The sequence below is a fragment of the Meira miltonrushii genome, assembly GCF_003144205.1.
Source record: "Meira miltonrushii strain MCA 3882 unplaced genomic scaffold FA14scaffold_2, whole genome shotgun sequence".
NCBI classification, from domain to species: Eukaryota; Fungi; Basidiomycota; class Exobasidiomycetes; order Exobasidiales; family Brachybasidiaceae; genus Meira; species Meira miltonrushii.
In genome coordinates, this window is record NW_020289944.1 from 3,577,831 (window position 1) to 3,595,964 (window position 18,134).

Sequence of the window (18,134 nt, forward strand, 5' to 3'; positions counted from 1 at the left end):
TCACAAGCCAACTCCCAATCTCTTAAGACTTTAAGAGACCCAAATTCAGACGTTCAAATACAACTTTATCCTTCTTCAATCGCACTGCTTGCTCCTTCTTTGGGGGTAAAGGAACCATTTCATTTTGATCATATATGGCTTCGTGACGTATGCGAACATCCAAGCAGCGTCGAACCTGCTTCTAAGCAAAAGCTGTTTCACACCAGCGATATCTCTCTCAAAGATGGACTGGTGGATCAAGATTCAATTCGAATTGTGGAAACGAACGTCGGTAACGAACAGAGCCTAGAAGTGGAAGTTGCATTTAAACCTGAATTTGCAGTCACGAATGCATTCTCGGCCACATTTTCATCCGCTCCAGAACCATCAAAAGAACCTCACGTTAGCAGGATACCTTTGAGTAAACTATTAGCCCATGCCACACCCTCGAGATATGCTCGTTCACATGCAGATATTGGCGGCACTCCACACACATGGATCTCATCCGATTTGAGCTCATTTCCACATACGCCAAAACCACCATCCAAATCGAGCGATGTTCAACCGGGTCAGGCCCTGGTCAAGGAAGACGCCTTCGCAAGACCTGCACGAATGAATTGGAGCTCGCTTCTGCCTGTAGCAAACGAAACCTCATCCTCAACAGCACTTTCGCCTTCAGAGACTGCTCGATTTGCATTGGTGGACGGATTGATGCGTGATGGCTTAGCATTCGTCACTGGCGTTCCGACTGACAAGACTGGTGATTCAATTCTTGCTTCAGACGAAAATTCACCAAATTTGGCACGATTGGCGGAAATGTTGGGTGAAATTCGTCATACATTCTATGGTTCGCTTTGGAACGTTCGTTCTTTAGGATCTTCTTCACGTAATATCGCTTATACGAATCTTGATCTTGGCCTTCATATGGATTTATGCTACTTTCAAAATCCTCCTCGCTTCCAGTTTCTACATATGCTCCGCAATCGAGTTCAAGGTGGTCAAAGTATCTTTGTAGATGCGTTTGCCGTTGCAGAAGAGATGTGGAAATCACATCGAGAAGCTTGGAAAGTGCTGACGGAAGTACCGGTTTGTTTTGAATATCAAAATGATTCACGTCATTACAGATACACTCATCCTACGTTTGAAGTCGCAAGAGAAAGTTCAGGACATGCAGGTCCCAACGGTTCGGATGGTATGCCTAGATTGACGGCGATCAATTATTCACCACCTTTTCAAGGAAATCTGCCACTTCGTTGGCCAAGTGATGGTGTCATGGTAGATGCTTCGCCTGCTACCCGTAAAGCATTCTATGAATCTTTGAAAATCTTTGCCGATCTCACCCACGATGCTCGATTCCGATATGAACGCATGTTACAAGAAGGAGAATGTGTAGTGTTCGATAACCGTAGAGTGCTACATTCTCGACGTGGTTTTGAATGGGATGAAAAAGCAGAAGGTGGAGATGACGTGAAACGATGGCTAAAAGGTTGCTACGTAGATGGAGATGCAATTTGGAGTACATATAGAACATTGCTCGCTAAATCAAGAGGTGGCTCTCTTTTAAATGTTTGATTCAATTTTTGTACTATATTACATTGTCGCTAATAATACATTCATGTTTGTAGTAGTGCTACTTTTTTCATCAATTCTTCCGCTTCCAACACTGCCTCTGTTCCTGTCATGATTACTCTCTGCAAATATTCCCGTGCTAGATTGATATTCCCAATTCGAGGCTTGCTTATGCCATTGTCAAGTTCCATACTTGAGACACTTGTTGCTCCTGGTTTCATCTCATCTTGTGTTGCATCCGGCTCTCCAAACGTAACCATGCCCATCTCCCAACGAGCGGCGATCAAGAAGCTTCCAACATGCTCTTTTACCCGAGCAGCATGTTCTGCGCTATCTTCTTCGTTCCTTGCACGATCGATCAATTCAACGATCCGACGATGCCAAGCACATGCACGCAAGAGATCGCGAGCATGTGCTGCACTATCATCGCCATTAGCATTCGCTGCCCTGACGTCTGCCTCATCTTCATCTTCCTCCTCCTCCTCATCTCCACCTGCTAAGCCTTCGTACAATCTTGCAATGTTGTCCATGATGGCTAATTGAGCATCAATGCTATGCTCTAGTGCCAAAATGCGCTTATAGCATTCAATAGCTTGAATAGGTTGGGATAGCTTTTCGTAACAATTTGCCATTGATGCCCAAAAGCGGAAATCATAAGGACTTGTTGCAGCTGCTTTTTTATGATAATGCAATGCTTGTGCCCAAGCGCCATTCAGCTCGTACGTGTTACCCAATCCCGTCCATGCTCGAACGTCACGAGGGTTGAGTTCGAGGGCTTTTCTGTACATTTCTGCCGCTGCCATACTGTCTTTCAATTCAATGTATCCATGTCCCAACAAAATCCACGCTGAAGCACAACTTGGATCCAAACGTACACCTCTTTTAAACACTTCCACTGCACGATGATTGTCACCTCTCAAAGTATGATAATTTCCTATAGCGCAACATACCTCTGCATCTTCCCGACCAGCTTCTGCCAAAGCATGAGTAAGATGTGCGAGTTTCTCTTCCTTGTTCTGAACGAATAGGCTGTTTGAATAGTCTGCCATACCGTCTAATCGATAAGGGTCCACCGCACGAGCGGCTTCATACGCTGCTTCAGAAGCTTCCAATTCTTGCATTAGATGCAGTGTTTGACCTCTTGAGACCAGCAAATAAGGAGAACTTGGGAACATTGTCAATAGCGAATCGATCCTTCGAAGAGCTTCATCGGATTGCAATCGAGCTGCTGCACTACGAGCAAACAATTCACAAAAGAAGGATGTCATGAAAGAATTAGGTAGCATCGAAGCAATATCTTGCAATTCCGCATGTCCGCCTTCCAAGCACGCACAAAGCTCCTGCCATGCTCCCCAATTGTAAGGAAATGTCTCCAGACTGCGCAGGAAACAATCGATTGCCTCTATCCGTTTTCCCAATTTGCGGAACAAGATCCCTTTCAGGAATAATAGGAAAGCATCAGACGGATCCAGCAGCTCCCGCATCAGTGGCAGCAACTCTGCTCTGCGTACATTCTTCCCTCTTGTCTTGCGTGCTACCTGAAAGTAGTCTTCTTCCGCTTGTCTTTCTACGAGAAGATATCTTGCGTACAGCTTCAGAAATAAAGCTTTCGGGCCTCGAACTTTATGCCTTTCCAACAATGCTGCACTTCTTTCCCATTGATGGTGATCGAACAGATTCTTTGCGAGCATGTAAATATCTTCTTCGTCTTCATTCATTATGTCCCACGTATCTGTATATGCTGCCATACTTGTATCTGCTTGTGATTGATTCTCTGAGATTTCTGTTGCGGCAAATCGAACGTGTGCAGAAGCGGAAGAGTTGGCTGATGCCGGTACGAGAGGCGTCAATGGTTGAAGCATCCTTTGGGATGCATTGCTACTGCTGCCTATTTGACTGAAATTGCCTGGTCCACCAGCACTACCACTTGTACCAGGTAACGGACTTGGTGGAATGCCTAAAGAATCAAACCTTCCTGATCCATCGGCAGTTTGACCGACTGCGGGTGTTGATTGAATGGGATATATGGGCGATACTTTATTACGCTGTTGAGCAGGAGTATCTGTTGCAAATCTGAAGCCTGCCATATCAGCTGCTGTCGTTCTTGGTGATTTCACATCATCATAATCCGGTTTGGGAACGTATGCTAATAACTCTAATGCCCATTTTGCCGAAGATGCTAAGCCACGCTCGGACAGCTGTTTTGCTGCTTGTCGAAGAACGTTCTTTGCCGTGTATGGATTTGAATCTGGATATTGATAACGTATCTCCAAATTGGAAGACGATGAGCTTGCCATTTTTTTGGGAATGATGGTGAATTGAAGAAGTAACACTCTCTCTACACGCGTTCAAGTGTTGGTCTCTCTCCCCATTTACGCGCTGATTTGGTACAGCCAGCCAGGCAGGCAATTCACGTGTGTCCGTGCACTAAAGAAATGGGAAGATCAGAAGAGTGACAACGAGGAATCCCGCTTGTTTCCTGACGACATTTAAGTGACATGATGGTGGTGAGGATAAATCTAGGAGGTAGCTTTCCATTGCTAATCGCTGGAATTATTGCTGCGAGTATATCCGTAATCACTCTCGCCAATGCTAAATTGGACAAATCCTTAATCTGGGGAACGTATAGACCGCAGGTTTATTTCGGTATTCGAGCAGCTGAACCGGAATCATTCTTATCAGGTCTCGTTTGGTTCTCTCCCAACAAACCAGATTCAATCTTAGAAGCCAGACATGAATGTAGTGAAGCGGACAAGATCGATGGATATGGTTGGACATACCATGATGGAAGATCGTTAGCCGTTCAAGAGATCAAGGATACCGAGAATAATTATTTGTTAGAGACGAGCTGGATAAAGACTGATCTGCAGGGGACAGGATCTTGGGCTGTTAGAATACAAGGCACGGTACTCGATCCTTCAATACCTGCGAGTCTATCTGCCATCTATTACTCAGGCTTGGAGTCCGACTCTTCTTCAATCGAACCAACTTTTGAACAGGAGAATTATGTTGATGGATTGCCATCCAAACCTGATTCGTCATTTGATGACATCGATTCTGGCCGTTTCATAAAGGCGGAGAAAGCAAGTTCAACCTTGCCAGGCTTCTCTATGAGGTTTAGCGATACGCCCGGAGCGAAGAACAAACCTGCCAATCCAGATTCGATTGACTATCTTGAGCACGAAGAAGAGTTTCAGGAAACAAGACCTAAATGGCACTACCTCGGACTCAAGCTACCACAACAGCATCTATGGCGTGGAAAAGAAGTAGTACAAAGCGATGTGACCTCGTCTGTCAAAGCTGCATATGAGGCATATGGCTCAAAGAGTATGCCTTTTGCGGCCGACTTGCTCACCTTGTCGGATAGCGTTCAGCCCATGTCCAACTTTTTCGCTCTTCAAAGATCCTTTTCGGGAAATTTCAGTTTTGATATCTTTTACGATGCACAAGATGCGCCTAAAGCAACCTTGCTGGACGGCAACAGCCTCGGTGTAGCCTTGACAGCAAGCAAGCAAGCCTACTCGCAACATTTGGAACTCACCTTCCCCGTTCCCGAAACGGATAAGGTCTTGAAAGGCAAAAAGGGAACGAGTAAAACTTTCGTTCGCGAGCTTACAAGTCAAATTGTCGGCAGCATCGGATACTATTTCGGATCTTCAATCGTTGATCGATCTTTCACGCATGACTATGACGATATTGCCGCCGAGCCAAGGGAGGCCAATCCTCAGCTCACACCCCCAGCAGAGCTTTTGACTGCTACACCAAGTCGCAGTAAATTCCCGCGCGGGTTCTACTGGGATGAAGGTTTCCATTTGGCCCATATTTCTGCTTGGGATCCCAATTTGAGCCTGGAAGTGTTGAGAAGTTGGTTAAACTTAATCGATGAGGATGGCTGGGTTGCTCGGGAGCAAGTCTTGGGAGAAGAAGCAAGAAGTAGGGTGCCACCCGAATTTCTGACACAATATCCCACCTATGCCAACCCACCAACGTTGGCTATGACGGTGACGGATTATATAGATCGACTTGCGGAGAAGCATCAAAACATCTTTCCGCTGGAGGCTGATATGGATACGATGACTGACCCGGATCAAGTCAACTTTGATGATTCACAGATTACATCTTCCTCTTATATCGAAGATCCCATCTTAGCTAGACAATTCTTGATGAGCATTTACCCCAAATTACGACAACACTATCTGTGGTTTAGACAAACACAACGTGGTCAGATCAAAGAGTGGGATCGATCGGCTCGTGCAAGAAATGAAGCCTTCAGGTGGCGTGGAAGAACTCGTGATCATGTCCTGACATCAGGTTTAGACGATTATCCTCGTGCCAGTAATCCTCACGTAGGGGAATTGCATCTCGATTTGATGTGTTGGATGGGCAGTTTTGCAGAAGCCATGGTGAAAGTGGCAACAGCGCTAGGAGAAGAAGATGACATGGAAGAATACGAAAAGCATTACAAAGGAATTGTGACAAATGTTGTCGATCTACATTGGAATGAAGAGGAAAAGATGTTTTGCGATGCTTCGGTGAACGAGCAGGATGAATCGTTCCATGTTTGTCATCGGGGATATTTATCTATCTTTCCGCTTACATCTCAATTGCTGCCTGTTGACAGTCCGCAATTGGGTTCTATCCTAGATATGATGCACGACAAGGATCATATCTGGTCCTCGTTCGGTTTGCGTTCGTTGAGCAAACAAGATCCCAATTATGGAAAAGGAGAAGATTATTGGCGAGGACCGATTTGGGTTCCGATGAATTACCTTGCATTGCGGGCATTAAAGAAAAAGTATGCTTCTCAACCCGGACCATATCAAGCACAAGCTGCCAAAATTTACGCCGAATTACGTGAAAATTTGGTTGAAAATGTTTGGAAAGAATACGATCGAACAGGATATACGTGGGAACAATATCATCCTGAAACCGGATTTGGACAACGCAGTCATCCGTTCACCGGATGGACTTCGATGGCAGCCATGATTTTAGCCGAGCTGTATTGAGTGAAACATACCTTGCAATGAAATAAGATGATATTATACAGAATTGTTTTTTGAAAAGTACATTTGTGCGTGCATCATGTTCGAGAAGGAGGCGAGACCTGGGGGAGAGGTTCGGGTAAGCAAGTTGTCATGCGATACTGAATGACCTTGTACATACCAGAATGACACCATCGCCTCTTACGAACATCATTTCGCTGTTCTTCTTGATGATCTGTGTAGCGGGGAGGGTTTAGTCAGTGATCTGTCAGGACGATCGCATCTGACCTAGCGATCGCTTACCTTTATTTGATCTCCTGCTGCTGTCTCTGCTTGTTCCAATTCATAAATTGTTTCTTCAACATCACTCATGATCAAATTCATATGTCCATCATACGCATGTAGTGTTCCACGTAATTCACGATCTCCACGCATTTTCACATAAACACGTTCGGATATCGACAGTCGCATTAAATCAAAAGGCTCTTGAATGCCCGTTAGGCTGGTTGTAGGCGGGAGGATTGTTGCTGTTGACATTTTGTGTGAGTGCTGATGGTGAAGAAGAACGAATGAACGAATGAATGCGTAGATCACTCATCATCCGTGCGCCGCCAAGGAAATCATAATCTGTCAAAAGTTACAGACGCGATCTGCTTATGTCAGCATCTATCTCTTCGGCCGACTTTTCTTTCAATGTTCTATTCTTTTGGCTTATGCATAGTGTATGCACTATATGATCACTTCTGTGTACTCGGAGTTGAATGAAATGCGGGAATGCTTCCATTGCTCAAGCTAGGAACGGATACTGTGTATATAATCATGCGCTGCGCAACGGAGGTCCATACACTAAATAGAAGAAAAGAAAGGTAATAAAAATGAGAGCAAACTTGGGTCTTTGGGCGGGTAAGCATGCATTAATGATTGTATGCATGATGTTCGTTCCTCTTTTTTTCTTTCTTTCGATTATTCTTTTTTTCTTTTTCTTTTTAAACGCCTCTTTTCCCGCCTGCGCCTGCGCCCAGCATTTTTAGTGTAGGGAATTGAATTATGCATTAGCGCAGGAGGTCAACAACCAACACTTAACGAGCGCGCGTTCCTCCTTGACAAATAGAGAATAATAAACACACTAAAATTGAGGGACCATACGGTAAAATAAGAATTAAAGATTCTTCTTTTTCGGCATCTAGTAAAGTACTGCGCTCCTAAAGGAATGTGTTATACAATACATTGGATGTACATTGAGATGCTTTGAGAAGGTGTAGTTCCTTAATCGTATGCCGAACCCTTAAGGTTAATGAATGAGATGATCTTGTGCATAACGGGGAGGCAATACAATACATAGCCCGCAATCGGTACTTTCGTTTAAGGAAAAGGCCGTACGTATGTATTTATATAAAAACAAACACAATCCTTTTCCATTAATTCCCCTACCCTTTTCCCCCGTTTAATAGATCGCTAAACACTCTCTTTTCTCACTCGACAATCGTTTAAATTCCCCAACATGTTCAAGTCACTCATCGTTACAGCCTTATTGGCAATCAGCATGGTCAAAGCTGATTACAACCCAGCCAACTTGCCAGCCAAATCCGATCCCCAACACGGTCAATTCGGTTACAACGATTGCCAAAAGCGTTACGGTGCTTCAACCCCTACAGGTCACTGCCAAAACATCTTCATTAACAGCATTAAAGATTTCTGCTTGTACGCCCCACACAAATACGGACCAACCATTGGTGAATCTGAAGCCAGAACAATTTCTTACTGTTTGAAATCCGGTTACGGTACCCGTTTGATCCCTGACGGTACAATTACTGGTGCTCATTTCCTCAAAACACCTTCTTACGTTCAAATTACCGGTCAAGGTGATTTGACAAAGATTAACGTCTTGGCCAAAGATGAAGGAGGTGAATTAGATCCTCACGGAGCAACAGGTGCAGGTAACCCAGTCGGTGGTTTGGTCTTCACCCGCGCATTCACCGGTGACTTCCAACAAATTCACGAATGGCAAAACTTCATCTCTTACAACCAATTCTGCTTCCGTGCATGCATTGGAGAATACGCCAAAGAATGGGTGAGTAAAAATAATGTGATGACACTCTTTTAAGTTTTCAAAGTTACTAACTCCTTCACCATCTTTCTCTCACCTCTTCTCCATCCTTCTCCTACTCCTTCTCTATGTCGTATTTTGCTCTTGAATAGTGCCCACATATCTATGATTTGATGGGATGTGATTGGAACGAACCAGCAGACTACAGAAGAGGATCATTCGATCAATGTGACGGTACCGAAGGACAATGGCCAGGTGTTTACTCCGGTTCAACATGGTACCAAGGTGTTAACCCTACCCCTCCCGCTCAAGCTCCTGGTTCATCATCTAACTGCCGTGCTGTTCCTTCTCTTGTTCAAGGAAAGGCAATCAAAGTTCCATCAAAGAGAGCAGAAGCAATGGAAACCCGTGTCGCTCGTCGCGCCGAATGGGATGACGCAGAGTAAATAGTTCCTGTGCAATCGTTATAGTCTAGATTCTATATGGAATCTTCTTCGTTGAAGATTTATTTGGACTCTTTATCCTTGTCCAACTCGGAACACCTTATTCTATATTTGACTTCTTTACAAGGCAATTGGACAAATTATTATCCTTTTACCTTGCCATTATGCCGCCTTTATTTGTCACGGATTTTATCATGATTCTTTATATGTTGCCAGTCTATTAATATGTCGGCTCCTTTCATTGCCTTTTGTACTATTGAACAATTATCACACATTTCGTATGCATCTCTATTAAAGAATGAGTTAGACTTTAATGTACCGTGAAAACCTCTTATCATGATGGGCGTCAAGATTAGGCTGAACACGGAAATCGGGAATGAGCCCTAGCGCGTACCTTATTTTTTTGATAATTTCATTAAATATTTCCAAATTGACAACTTCTTCTCCTAAACCATTGCACCAACCAAGTGACAGCATGAGCTCAACCATTGTTCGATCAGGAGGGGGAGGATTGAACATCCATCCCTCCAGATTGGCATCATCACATGCCTTGCAGAAATCCGACAAAAAAGCAAGAAGTTCAATAAACGGCGTTGGATTGACTAGAGAGAAAACGATTGCAAAACAACGATATTTAAACAAAAAGAAAGATTGTAGAAAGAAACGTAAAATTGCCGCAATCGCAAGTGCACCCAAGAAAGCTGTACCTGCATTGAATAAAGATGCGGAATCATCATTCTCTGAAAGCTCAAGTGATGACTCCGACGATTCCGATGACGACGAAGAGGAGGAGAGCGTAGAAGAGGAAGGAGAGAAAGATGTAGAAATGCACGAAGAAAAGACTGATGAGCCAGTGATCGAAGTCTCTGAAGAAGCTTCTGAACCTTCTTTTCTCACCCGCTTTCCCGCTCCTTCTACGATCACACAAGCCTCTAGACGCGATCTCGCCGCACAAGGTCTTCCCGAAGGACTGGCAAGACCTGAAGTGGTTCCTGTTTCTCGTAACGATCGTCTTGCATTGAGCTGCATAAGCGCAAACACAGAAGCACGATTGAAATCTCTCGGAGTTACAGAATGGTTTGCTGTTCAAACAGCCATAATACCCAAGCTTCTTGAACATCCATCTGCTTATGATCTATACCCCACCCCACCTCCAGCAGATGTTTGCGTTTCAGCTCCAACGGGAAGTGGAAAGACACTGTCGTACGTTGTGCCGATTGTTGAAGTGCTACAACGACGGATCACGAGACGGCTACGTGCTTTGATCATTCTTCCTACTCGTGATTTAGTCATGCAAGTTCGTGAGACCTTGGAAGCTGTCAGTAAAGGAAGCGGGTTAACGATTGCAAGCCTAACAGGCCAACAAAGTTTCACACATGAACAATCCACCCTGGTCGATGCAGATCCGATTCTACTGCGGAGAAATATACCTGGATTATTGAACCCCGCAATCGGGTCAGAAGAAGAACAAGCAATGATGGACATTCGTCGCAATGCACTGGGTGGAGAAAAGTACAAAGCTAAGCCGATCGAGAGCAAAGTAGATATCGTGATCGCAACACCCGGCAGGTTGATCGATCATATGGATCAGACGCCAGGATTCACTCTACAGCATTTACGCTTTCTCGTGATTGATGAAGCAGATCGCTTACTCAGTCAAAGCTTTCAAGAATGGCTACCGCGAATACTGAATGCAATCGATCCAATCCAATCTGTGCAGGAAAAGAACAAAAATGATCAGCTAAACGCAGGTTTTGCTGCACCTTCGGCCATGCATCCCGCTTGGCTGCAAGCATCACGATTACAGTCAGAACGAACGGGAATGTTGCCGGGCATCTCAAGCATCTTGCCCGTTCGGCCAACAAATACAGTTCAAAAGCTACTCTTCTCTGCTACACTCACGCGAGATCCGGCAAAGATCGTTGCGCTAGATTTACGAAATGCTTCATTCGTTAGTGTAGAAGATGCGGAGAATGACCAGAAAGATGGTGATGCCGAACAGCCGAAAGATTGGCAAGATTCGTTTGCTCTTCCATCTACCTTGAAGGAACACATGATGGTGATGCCAACGTCGGAAAAGCCGTTGCACCTTTTGCACTTGTTGTACACATCCGAAGATCCTTTGCGTCAAGTGTTGTGCTTCACCAAATCGGTTGAAAGTGCTAAGAGACTGGTAAAGCTCTTGGAATTCGTTGAAGAAGCAAGAAAGAAGCGAGGAAAGTTTTCGTTAACGGTACGTGAATATTCTGGTGATTTACGAGGTGGACAACGTGCAAAACTTCTTGAAGAGTTCAAACAAAGATCGGTTGATGTTTTGATCTGTTCAGATGTGATTTCACGTGGAATTGATTTACCAGATGTTCGAAATGTGATCTCATACGATGTTCCGATCGATATGGCAAAATACGTTCATCGTGTCGGACGTACTGCTCGTGCGGGTCGTCAAGGTGATTCGTACACTTTGGTTGAAGATCAAGAAGCACGTCATTTCAAATCTATGATGAGAAGAGCGGGAAGATGGGAAAAGATCGAAAAGGTCCGGATGCCGAAAACGTGGCAAGCAAGTGTCAATGGAGATCAACAAGAACCGAACAGAACCCTTCCAGATCACTTATTCGTTCAACTCGTTCAAGATTATCAGTCTGCTTTGCAGAAATTGGAAGCGCAATATTCACACAAACGGACAGAACAATGAGCACACATCATGTATATTATCTTCTTATAGCATTCCATTGCATATCCAATTGTACAATACAACAATACATACATACATGCTCATTCTTTCTCTTCTTCGATTGAAGCTGGTAACGCTTTTTGCTTTCCGTTTGTTGGGGTCTTGTCAGCTACCGTTTGTGCTTGAAGACGTGCTAATGCCCAAGCATTAATCAATCGTACGATCAACAATGCATGAGCTGCCAAGACGACCAAAGATGCGAGCCATGTACGAGTAAACGTATCCAATGCTTTAAATTCCAGCAGATATGCTTGTGAGAGCCAAAGAGCTTGAGCAGCTACCCAAACACCAATTAGGGTAAACATCTCCCCTTTTCCACCCGGAAAGCTGAGATGAGGTCCGAGTAAAGGTAAGAACCACAGGAACCACATGAAGTATTGACTTGTGCAAACCTTGTTTAGCGCAACGAATGCCATCGTTTGGAACGACAATGCGGCGACCAGGTCCTGTCCTCCTATCGAAAAGCCGATGTATGCCGTTGCGAGCAATTGAGGAACAAATCCAAGGATCGGCTGAAGTGATTGGAATAGGTCAGCTTCGGTGAGCGAGGATGGAAGTTTCGTGCTCAAATAAGCTGGCAAGAAGAACGGGCTAAAGTTGTGCCTGTGATCGGTTCTGCTGAGATGATAATAGAATGTCTCTTGAATGTAAGGCTTGCCCCACAAAGCGTATACAGTTCCACAAATTAATGCCAAGCAATAGACGGAAATTGCTCCATACCGAATCACAGCTCGGAATGATTCTGAGCTCATAAGATGTGGCACCAAAGCAGCAGCATAGATGATTGGGTACAGCTTCCAATGAATGGCCAAAGCAAATAACAAAGGAGCCAATACACGTTCGTTGCTCCATCTTGAAGGGTCGGGTAAATATCCTGCAACGGAAGCCTTTTTGCCCTTTGGCCTTGCAGCGATGGTGGGCAGATATCGCTCAGGATAGCCTCGTATCGTCACATCTAAGAAGCCTAGAACCAAGACACCCAATACACTCTCACTTGACCCCCGGGTAGAGATTTGAGCGGTAAAAGGATTTGCCAACCACAAAAGACCTACTAACCAGCCATACTTCTTGCTTGCTTTGGAATTCGCTGATTGAGCTTCACTGCGAATGTCCATGATGTCCCACAAAAGAAGGGCGACAACAATATCTGCCAAAACAAACAACAGCTTTCCAAATAGTCCTTGTACCACATCCGGCCAGTATCCATTATCAGCCAATGCTTCTGCAGGTGTTAGGAGGAGAGCGAGTAAAGGCGTATATCTGTAGGTTTCCCTTCTGTAAGGATTCCCTAAGCCAGCCAATAAACGGAAGATAGGCTTGAATGCCTTGTAAATTGTTGGCACGAGATCCGTCATGACTTGGGCAACAGGATCTTCTTGACGGCCAATCTCTGTATCCTTGTCCATAGTTAAGAAATCCTTTTCCATTTGGATCATCAGTCGTGCTGCTGCGGGTATATAGCCTTGAGCGCATCTTCCTTTGGCCACAGGTGGATCGATCAAGTCCTCATACTCTTCTTCTGGATCTCGAGCAGCAATCAATTGAACGGGACAATCATCATACATGTACGAAGCAGCCGAAGTGAAAACTTGATAATCTATATCTGTGTAGGGCAAAGGACCGTTGGCATCTTGATATGTTCCCCATCCCAGCAAAGCCATGCGTAATCCTAGCCCGATTGCGATCCATGTCGCAGGTGAGATATCTGCCAAACGCATTTTGTCCTTGATGGGGTGAAGAAAGAGGGAACACGTCAAACGTGGGGTAAATGTTCTTCTCTTTTTGGTTCGCGTGTTTCAAACACAAATTAAAGCTCGGCTTTACACTGGTCCGTGTCGAGTGCTTGTCCGCCCGCACTCTACTACTACACCTGGTCTAAGTGTTGGTCTAGGGGAGAACAGGAAAATAAGATACACTCCTCCTCTTCCTCCTTGCACATATGGTCGTATGTCAGACAATCTGACATCGCCATGTCAGCCAAAGATGAAAACAATATCGATGCAAAGGAGGAGGATGTCAAAGATTCATCAATGACCAATAGTCAGGAATCAGAGCATACAGCCAGACTGAGCATGAATGCAACCGCGACAGATAGCGAAGCACAAGGTTCCGCGACGACAGCAGTCGAACAGCAAAGTAGGGACCGCAGTGCTACATTAGAGACACAACTGGGAGATCAAGATTCCACTCAGACCAAAACACAACCTGGTCGAAAGGATGCGATTGGCTCACAAGTACCAATCGAATCGGCAAAAGGACGATTAAGCGAATTGAAGAGATTCACGCTTTGGGAGACAAAAACGCATTTCTACCTCGTGGCTTACAATACCTCTCAAACCCTCTTTCGCATTCTCAAAGTGGATCGTGTTCCCGGTTCGCAAAGCCAAAGTTCGGAGTCACAAGATAGAAATTCTACTGGGAGTCCACAAAACGGCAACGAGTCTAACACAACAGGCTACAAGGTGGAGGATCCCAATGGCAAGAACGCAGGGAACCCTCAATCATCCGCTTTTTGGTCACTCAATGTGACGGCAGATAGCGTGGTGTACACCCGTAGTCAAATATCTGAACTGCTAGATATGATCAGCGAAGGTAATAAGGCGTCCGGCGGTTTGAAGGAGATTGGAAGATTCTTTGGGATTGTAGGCTTCATTCGATTTACATGCACGTACTACATGGTGCTCATCTCTCGAAGAAGTGTCGTGGGTCTACTAGGAGGACACTACATCTATCATTGTGATGAGACGAAAATCGTGCCTGTCTGTCCAGCAGGAGTATTAGCAAATATGAGCGGAAGAACTAAGCTTTTGGACCAAGAAGAGGCACGACTTTTGCATATGTTCAAACAGGTCGATTTGGGCAAGAATTTCTATTTCAGCTACACCTATGACTTAACAAAAACGCTTCAGGATAATTTGACCAACATCGACATACGCACGGAGAACGATTCTCGCCCTCTCAATTCGCAACCACACACAGCTTGGGGATACAATGAAAAGTTTGTGTGGAATCACCATCTGCTGATGCCCGCATTTGCCGACTCTGTTCACAGTCTGGACAACAAATCTGCCGCGAGTGAATGGGTCTTGCCCCTTGTATATGGCTTTGTTGATCAGGCGAAATTGCGAGTCTTGAACTGCACGATTCATGTAACTTTGATCGCACGCAGATCTCGTCATTTCGCCGGTGCTCGATTCTTAAAACGAGGCACGGACGAGAAAGGTCATGTTGCGAATGATGTCGAAACGGAACAGATCGTCAGCGATGCGTTGACTACACCGTTTTATGCTCCTTCACATCGACGTGGTGATGGGACGAGAGGACCAAATCCTAGGTATACGTCTTACGTGATGCATCGTGGAAGCATTCCTGTCTTCTGGACACAAGACTCTACCAATATGTCGCCTAGACCACCGATCGAGATTAGCGTTGTCGATCCATTCTATTCCTCTGCCGCTCTACATTTTGATGATATGCTCCGACGTTATGGTCATCCGATCATCGTATTGAACCTTATCAAATCAAAAGAGAAGCAGCCACGTGAAGTGAAGCTTTTGAATGCATTTGGTGAATGCGTCAAGTACCTCAACCAATTCTTGCCCAACGATAAACGATTGCGCTATATTGCTTGGGATATGAGTAGAGCAAGCAAGAGTCGGGATCAAGACGTGATCGGGGTGCTAGAAGATATTGCAGAAGAAACTATCAATGCCACCAAATTTTTTCACTCAGGACCAGAACCAAACAAATTTGCTCTAAGCTTTGACTCGAAAGGTCAGCATATCAAGGCAAGAGATACCATTCTACTTCAAAGTGGAGTGGCAAGGGTCAATTGCGTCGATTGCTTAGATCGAACGAATGCAGCTCAGTTTGTAATCGGTAAAGCTGCTTTTGGACACCAACTATACGCATTAGGGCTGCTAGATCACCCATCATTGCCATTCGACAGCGACGCAATTGACATGCTCACAGAAATGTATCATGATTTGGGCGATACAATCGCATTGCAGTATGGTGGATCGCATCTCGTCAATACCATGGAAACGTACCGAAAGATCAATCAGTGGTCTTCGCATTCCCGTGATATGTTGGAAGGTCTAAAAAGATACTACTCCAACTCATTCGTGGATGCAGAAAAGCAAGCTGCGATCAATCTTTTCCTTGGGGTGGAGAATGATGCACCTGAATTTCGTCCGATCAATCCAAAGCAGCGCAGACATTACCAAAAGTGGTATACACCATCACATTTGGAGGAACGTAAGGATGTTGTCGCCAAGCAAATGCGGATGCAGAATATCGTTGAATCTGCCTCTAATTTTTGGGCTGAATATTATCGACCAAGTTTGTTCACGGATTTGATGCGACATCATGCTTTCAAAATGACTGCTATTCATCAGCAATTTGCTAGTTCGCCAATGCTTCCGAAAGCACTTTCACCACCACTTATACCGTCCTCACCTTCTTCGGTACGTTCGGCTTCTATTGCCACATCATCTCCGGGAAAGCCGACGCCATCATCCGCCGGTAGATTACAACGATTGCAAAATGATTCTGCCTCTGTCATCTCGCAACAGACACAAACGACAATGAGTCCGTTTACGTCTCGTGTGCCTCTTCCTTCAGCTTCGGTGGCTGGTTCTCCCCAATCCAAGTATACTCCTCCATCACCACGAGGAAGTATTAGTGGTCAACGGGCCATTATCGGAGGGGTAAGGAGATGGATGAGTTTAAACAGAGGAGAAGAGGATAGTAATAGCACGCATACCTCATCAAGAAAGGTATCATCAAAGAAAACAGAGCTGACAAAGACGGACACGAAGGAAAGCGATGGCAAAGAATCATCAGAGAAGCCTGTTGGAATGACTCATATTTTGAGCAGTGCATCGGCATGGCCAACTTGGGATGAGATTACAGGTGCGCAGATTGGTACCACTACAACGGAAGCGCTTCTTGACAGTCTCATGTCGCCAAATGTGTCTGCGGAAGAAGTCAAAGAATATGCATCCTGGTTGGATCAATTCAGAGATGTGACGTTTGAGAGCGGTCACAATGATGCCCTTACCGAACCATCTGCCCTTTTCCCGTCAACTGCTTTGGGTCCATCTGCTGCTGGATTACCCAACTATCAATTCCAAAGTCTCGGCCAACGCAAACCTGCGACACAGAAACAAAGACAACAAATCGCAGAAGCGGACGTGCGATTGTATGATCATGAAGTAGCATTGGCAGCAGGTCAGATCCAGATGGCCAAATGGAACGATGGCATCTTCGGAACGTCGCTGGAATCAGGCTCTACACTCCAACCGTCAGCCCACATTGATCTAACAACTGCAGACGATTTGGAAAAACAACAATCTATCGAACCTGCCCTTCTACATTATCCTTTGACAAAGAATGTCTTGGGAGCTCCTGCAAGCGACGCAAAAGTACGAGCGTATACCCATTGGCTTGCAGGCCATAAGCAGAGTTCGCCAATTGTTCTCAGTGCGGCAAACAGCTAGCTGAACTCAAAAGCATTATATATTGTATATTAACACAACTTTTATCACGACATGTATAATAGATAAGCTTTTCCCTTAATGTTTTCCGCTTGCAGCATCTCTTGCAGGAACGGAAGCATTGATCTTGTTAAAGTTGAAGAAAGTTGTGAATCCGACAACAAACTGTGTAAATACCCATTGGATCAAAACAAGTCCTCGTGCTCCACGGGTGTAGGAGTAAAAGGCCATCAATGCAGCCTCACCCAAATGAGCACGAACGATCCATCGATGCAGCCAAGCCATAGAAGCAGCACCGTTTGGCAATCGAGATCTGATTTGATCAAAGACTGATTGTAAGATTGATGCTCCGAATGGAATTTTTGCTGAAACTGTTTTGAATGCATCGGGATTGGCGATAAAGAACATACTTGCATGTAAGAGGATCCAAATAGGTAAATCTCTTGGTACGCTATACTTGACAGGATAATTACGTTTACGTTTTTGTTCTGCGTCATTTGCGATATCGATAATCCTTTGTCGAACTTCAGTTTGATCTTTGATAATGGGTGAAAATGGTACTCTTACTTTCTTCTTTTCTCCACTTGGGTTCCAGAATAAGCTTGTGATCAGTTTGTATTCTAATGTGAAGCCGTTTGCATCGATCGAGATCATTTTTGCACTTTTTGGTGGATGTGGCAAGGATGGAATACGATGTGCTACAATGGCAATCATTGAATCCTGTGTAGGATGTATGCGTGTCAATGTCTCTTTCAAGATGCCTGTATTTTTGGAATACTCACCTTATGATCTCTGTTCATATGAGACATGATAGGCTCCGCACGGGAAGCGACTGGATCAGATGCCATATTGAATGTTGTAAAATGGTGATGGTACTCAGCA

General features: G+C 44.8%; 9 protein-coding genes across 9 annotated transcripts; 5 read left to right on the forward strand and 4 right to left on the reverse strand.

Annotated features, from left to right (window-relative positions):
- The first annotated feature begins 440 nt into the window (after positions 1-440).
- On the forward strand, positions 441-1,572 carry FA14DRAFT_51069 (Clavaminate synthase-like protein). The gene has a single exon (XM_025502442.1). The coding sequence runs from the start codon at positions 592-594 to the stop codon at positions 1,549-1,551; it is 960 nt and encodes a 319-aa protein (XP_025356327.1). The 5' UTR covers positions 441-591; the 3' UTR covers positions 1,552-1,572.
- On the reverse strand, positions 1,223-3,858 carry FA14DRAFT_51065 (TPR-like protein). Its single transcript, XM_025502441.1, has one exon. It carries the CDS (start codon positions 3,843-3,845, stop codon positions 1,593-1,595), a length of 2,253 nt encoding a protein of 750 aa, XP_025356328.1. The 5' UTR covers positions 3,846-3,858; the 3' UTR covers positions 1,223-1,592.
- A 177-nt stretch (positions 3,859-4,035) lies between these two features.
- On the forward strand, positions 4,036-6,593 carry FA14DRAFT_146175 (glycoside hydrolase). Its single transcript, XM_025497305.1, has one exon. The coding sequence runs from the start codon at positions 4,047-4,049 to the stop codon at positions 6,552-6,554; it is 2,508 nt and encodes an 835-aa protein (XP_025356329.1). The 5' UTR covers positions 4,036-4,046; the 3' UTR covers positions 6,555-6,593.
- A 27-nt stretch (positions 6,594-6,620) lies between these two features.
- FA14DRAFT_160933 (uncharacterized protein) lies at positions 6,621-7,323 on the reverse strand. Its single transcript, XM_025498893.1, has 2 exons — positions 6,712-7,323; positions 6,621-6,652 (listed from the first exon to the last, which is right to left on the reverse strand). The coding sequence occupies exon 1, from the start codon at positions 7,065-7,067 to the stop codon at positions 6,819-6,821; it is 249 nt and encodes an 82-aa protein (XP_025356330.1). The 5' UTR covers positions 7,068-7,323; the 3' UTR covers positions 6,621-6,652; positions 6,712-6,818.
- A 663-nt stretch (positions 7,324-7,986) lies between these two features.
- FA14DRAFT_160935 (uncharacterized protein) lies at positions 7,987-9,207 on the forward strand. The gene is made up of 2 exons (XM_025498894.1): positions 7,987-8,601; positions 8,730-9,207. The coding sequence occupies exons 1-2, from the start codon at positions 8,032-8,034 to the stop codon at positions 9,021-9,023; spliced, it is 864 nt and encodes a 287-aa protein (XP_025356331.1). The 5' UTR covers positions 7,987-8,031; the 3' UTR covers positions 9,024-9,207.
- Positions 9,208-9,245: 38 nt separating this feature from the next.
- FA14DRAFT_164609 (DEAD-domain-containing protein) lies at positions 9,246-11,715 on the forward strand (the record flags this gene model as incomplete). Its single annotated transcript, XM_025499898.1, has 4 exons — positions 9,246-9,298; positions 9,627-10,413; positions 10,546-11,573; positions 11,616-11,715. The coding sequence occupies 4 exons, from the start codon at positions 9,246-9,248 to the stop codon at positions 11,713-11,715; spliced, it is 1,968 nt and encodes a 655-aa protein (XP_025356332.1).
- A 15-nt stretch (positions 11,716-11,730) lies between these two features.
- Positions 11,731-13,480, reverse strand: FA14DRAFT_160936 (uncharacterized protein). Its single transcript, XM_025498895.1, has one exon. It carries the CDS (start codon positions 13,470-13,472, stop codon positions 11,796-11,798), a length of 1,677 nt encoding a protein of 558 aa, XP_025356333.1. The 5' UTR covers positions 13,473-13,480; the 3' UTR covers positions 11,731-11,795.
- Positions 13,481-13,695: 215 nt separating this feature from the next.
- On the forward strand, positions 13,696-17,545 carry FA14DRAFT_160937 (uncharacterized protein). Its single transcript, XM_025498896.1, has one exon. The coding sequence runs from the start codon at positions 13,725-13,727 to the stop codon at positions 17,253-17,255; it is 3,531 nt and encodes a 1,176-aa protein (XP_025356334.1). The 5' UTR covers positions 13,696-13,724; the 3' UTR covers positions 17,256-17,545.
- FA14DRAFT_155442 (uncharacterized protein) lies at positions 17,331-18,100 on the reverse strand (the record flags this gene model as incomplete). Its single annotated transcript, XM_025497753.1, has 2 exons — positions 17,331-17,972; positions 18,035-18,100. The coding sequence occupies 2 exons, from the start codon at positions 18,098-18,100 to the stop codon at positions 17,331-17,333; spliced, it is 708 nt and encodes a 235-aa protein (XP_025356335.1).
- Between the last annotated feature and the right edge of the window lie 34 nt (positions 18,101-18,134).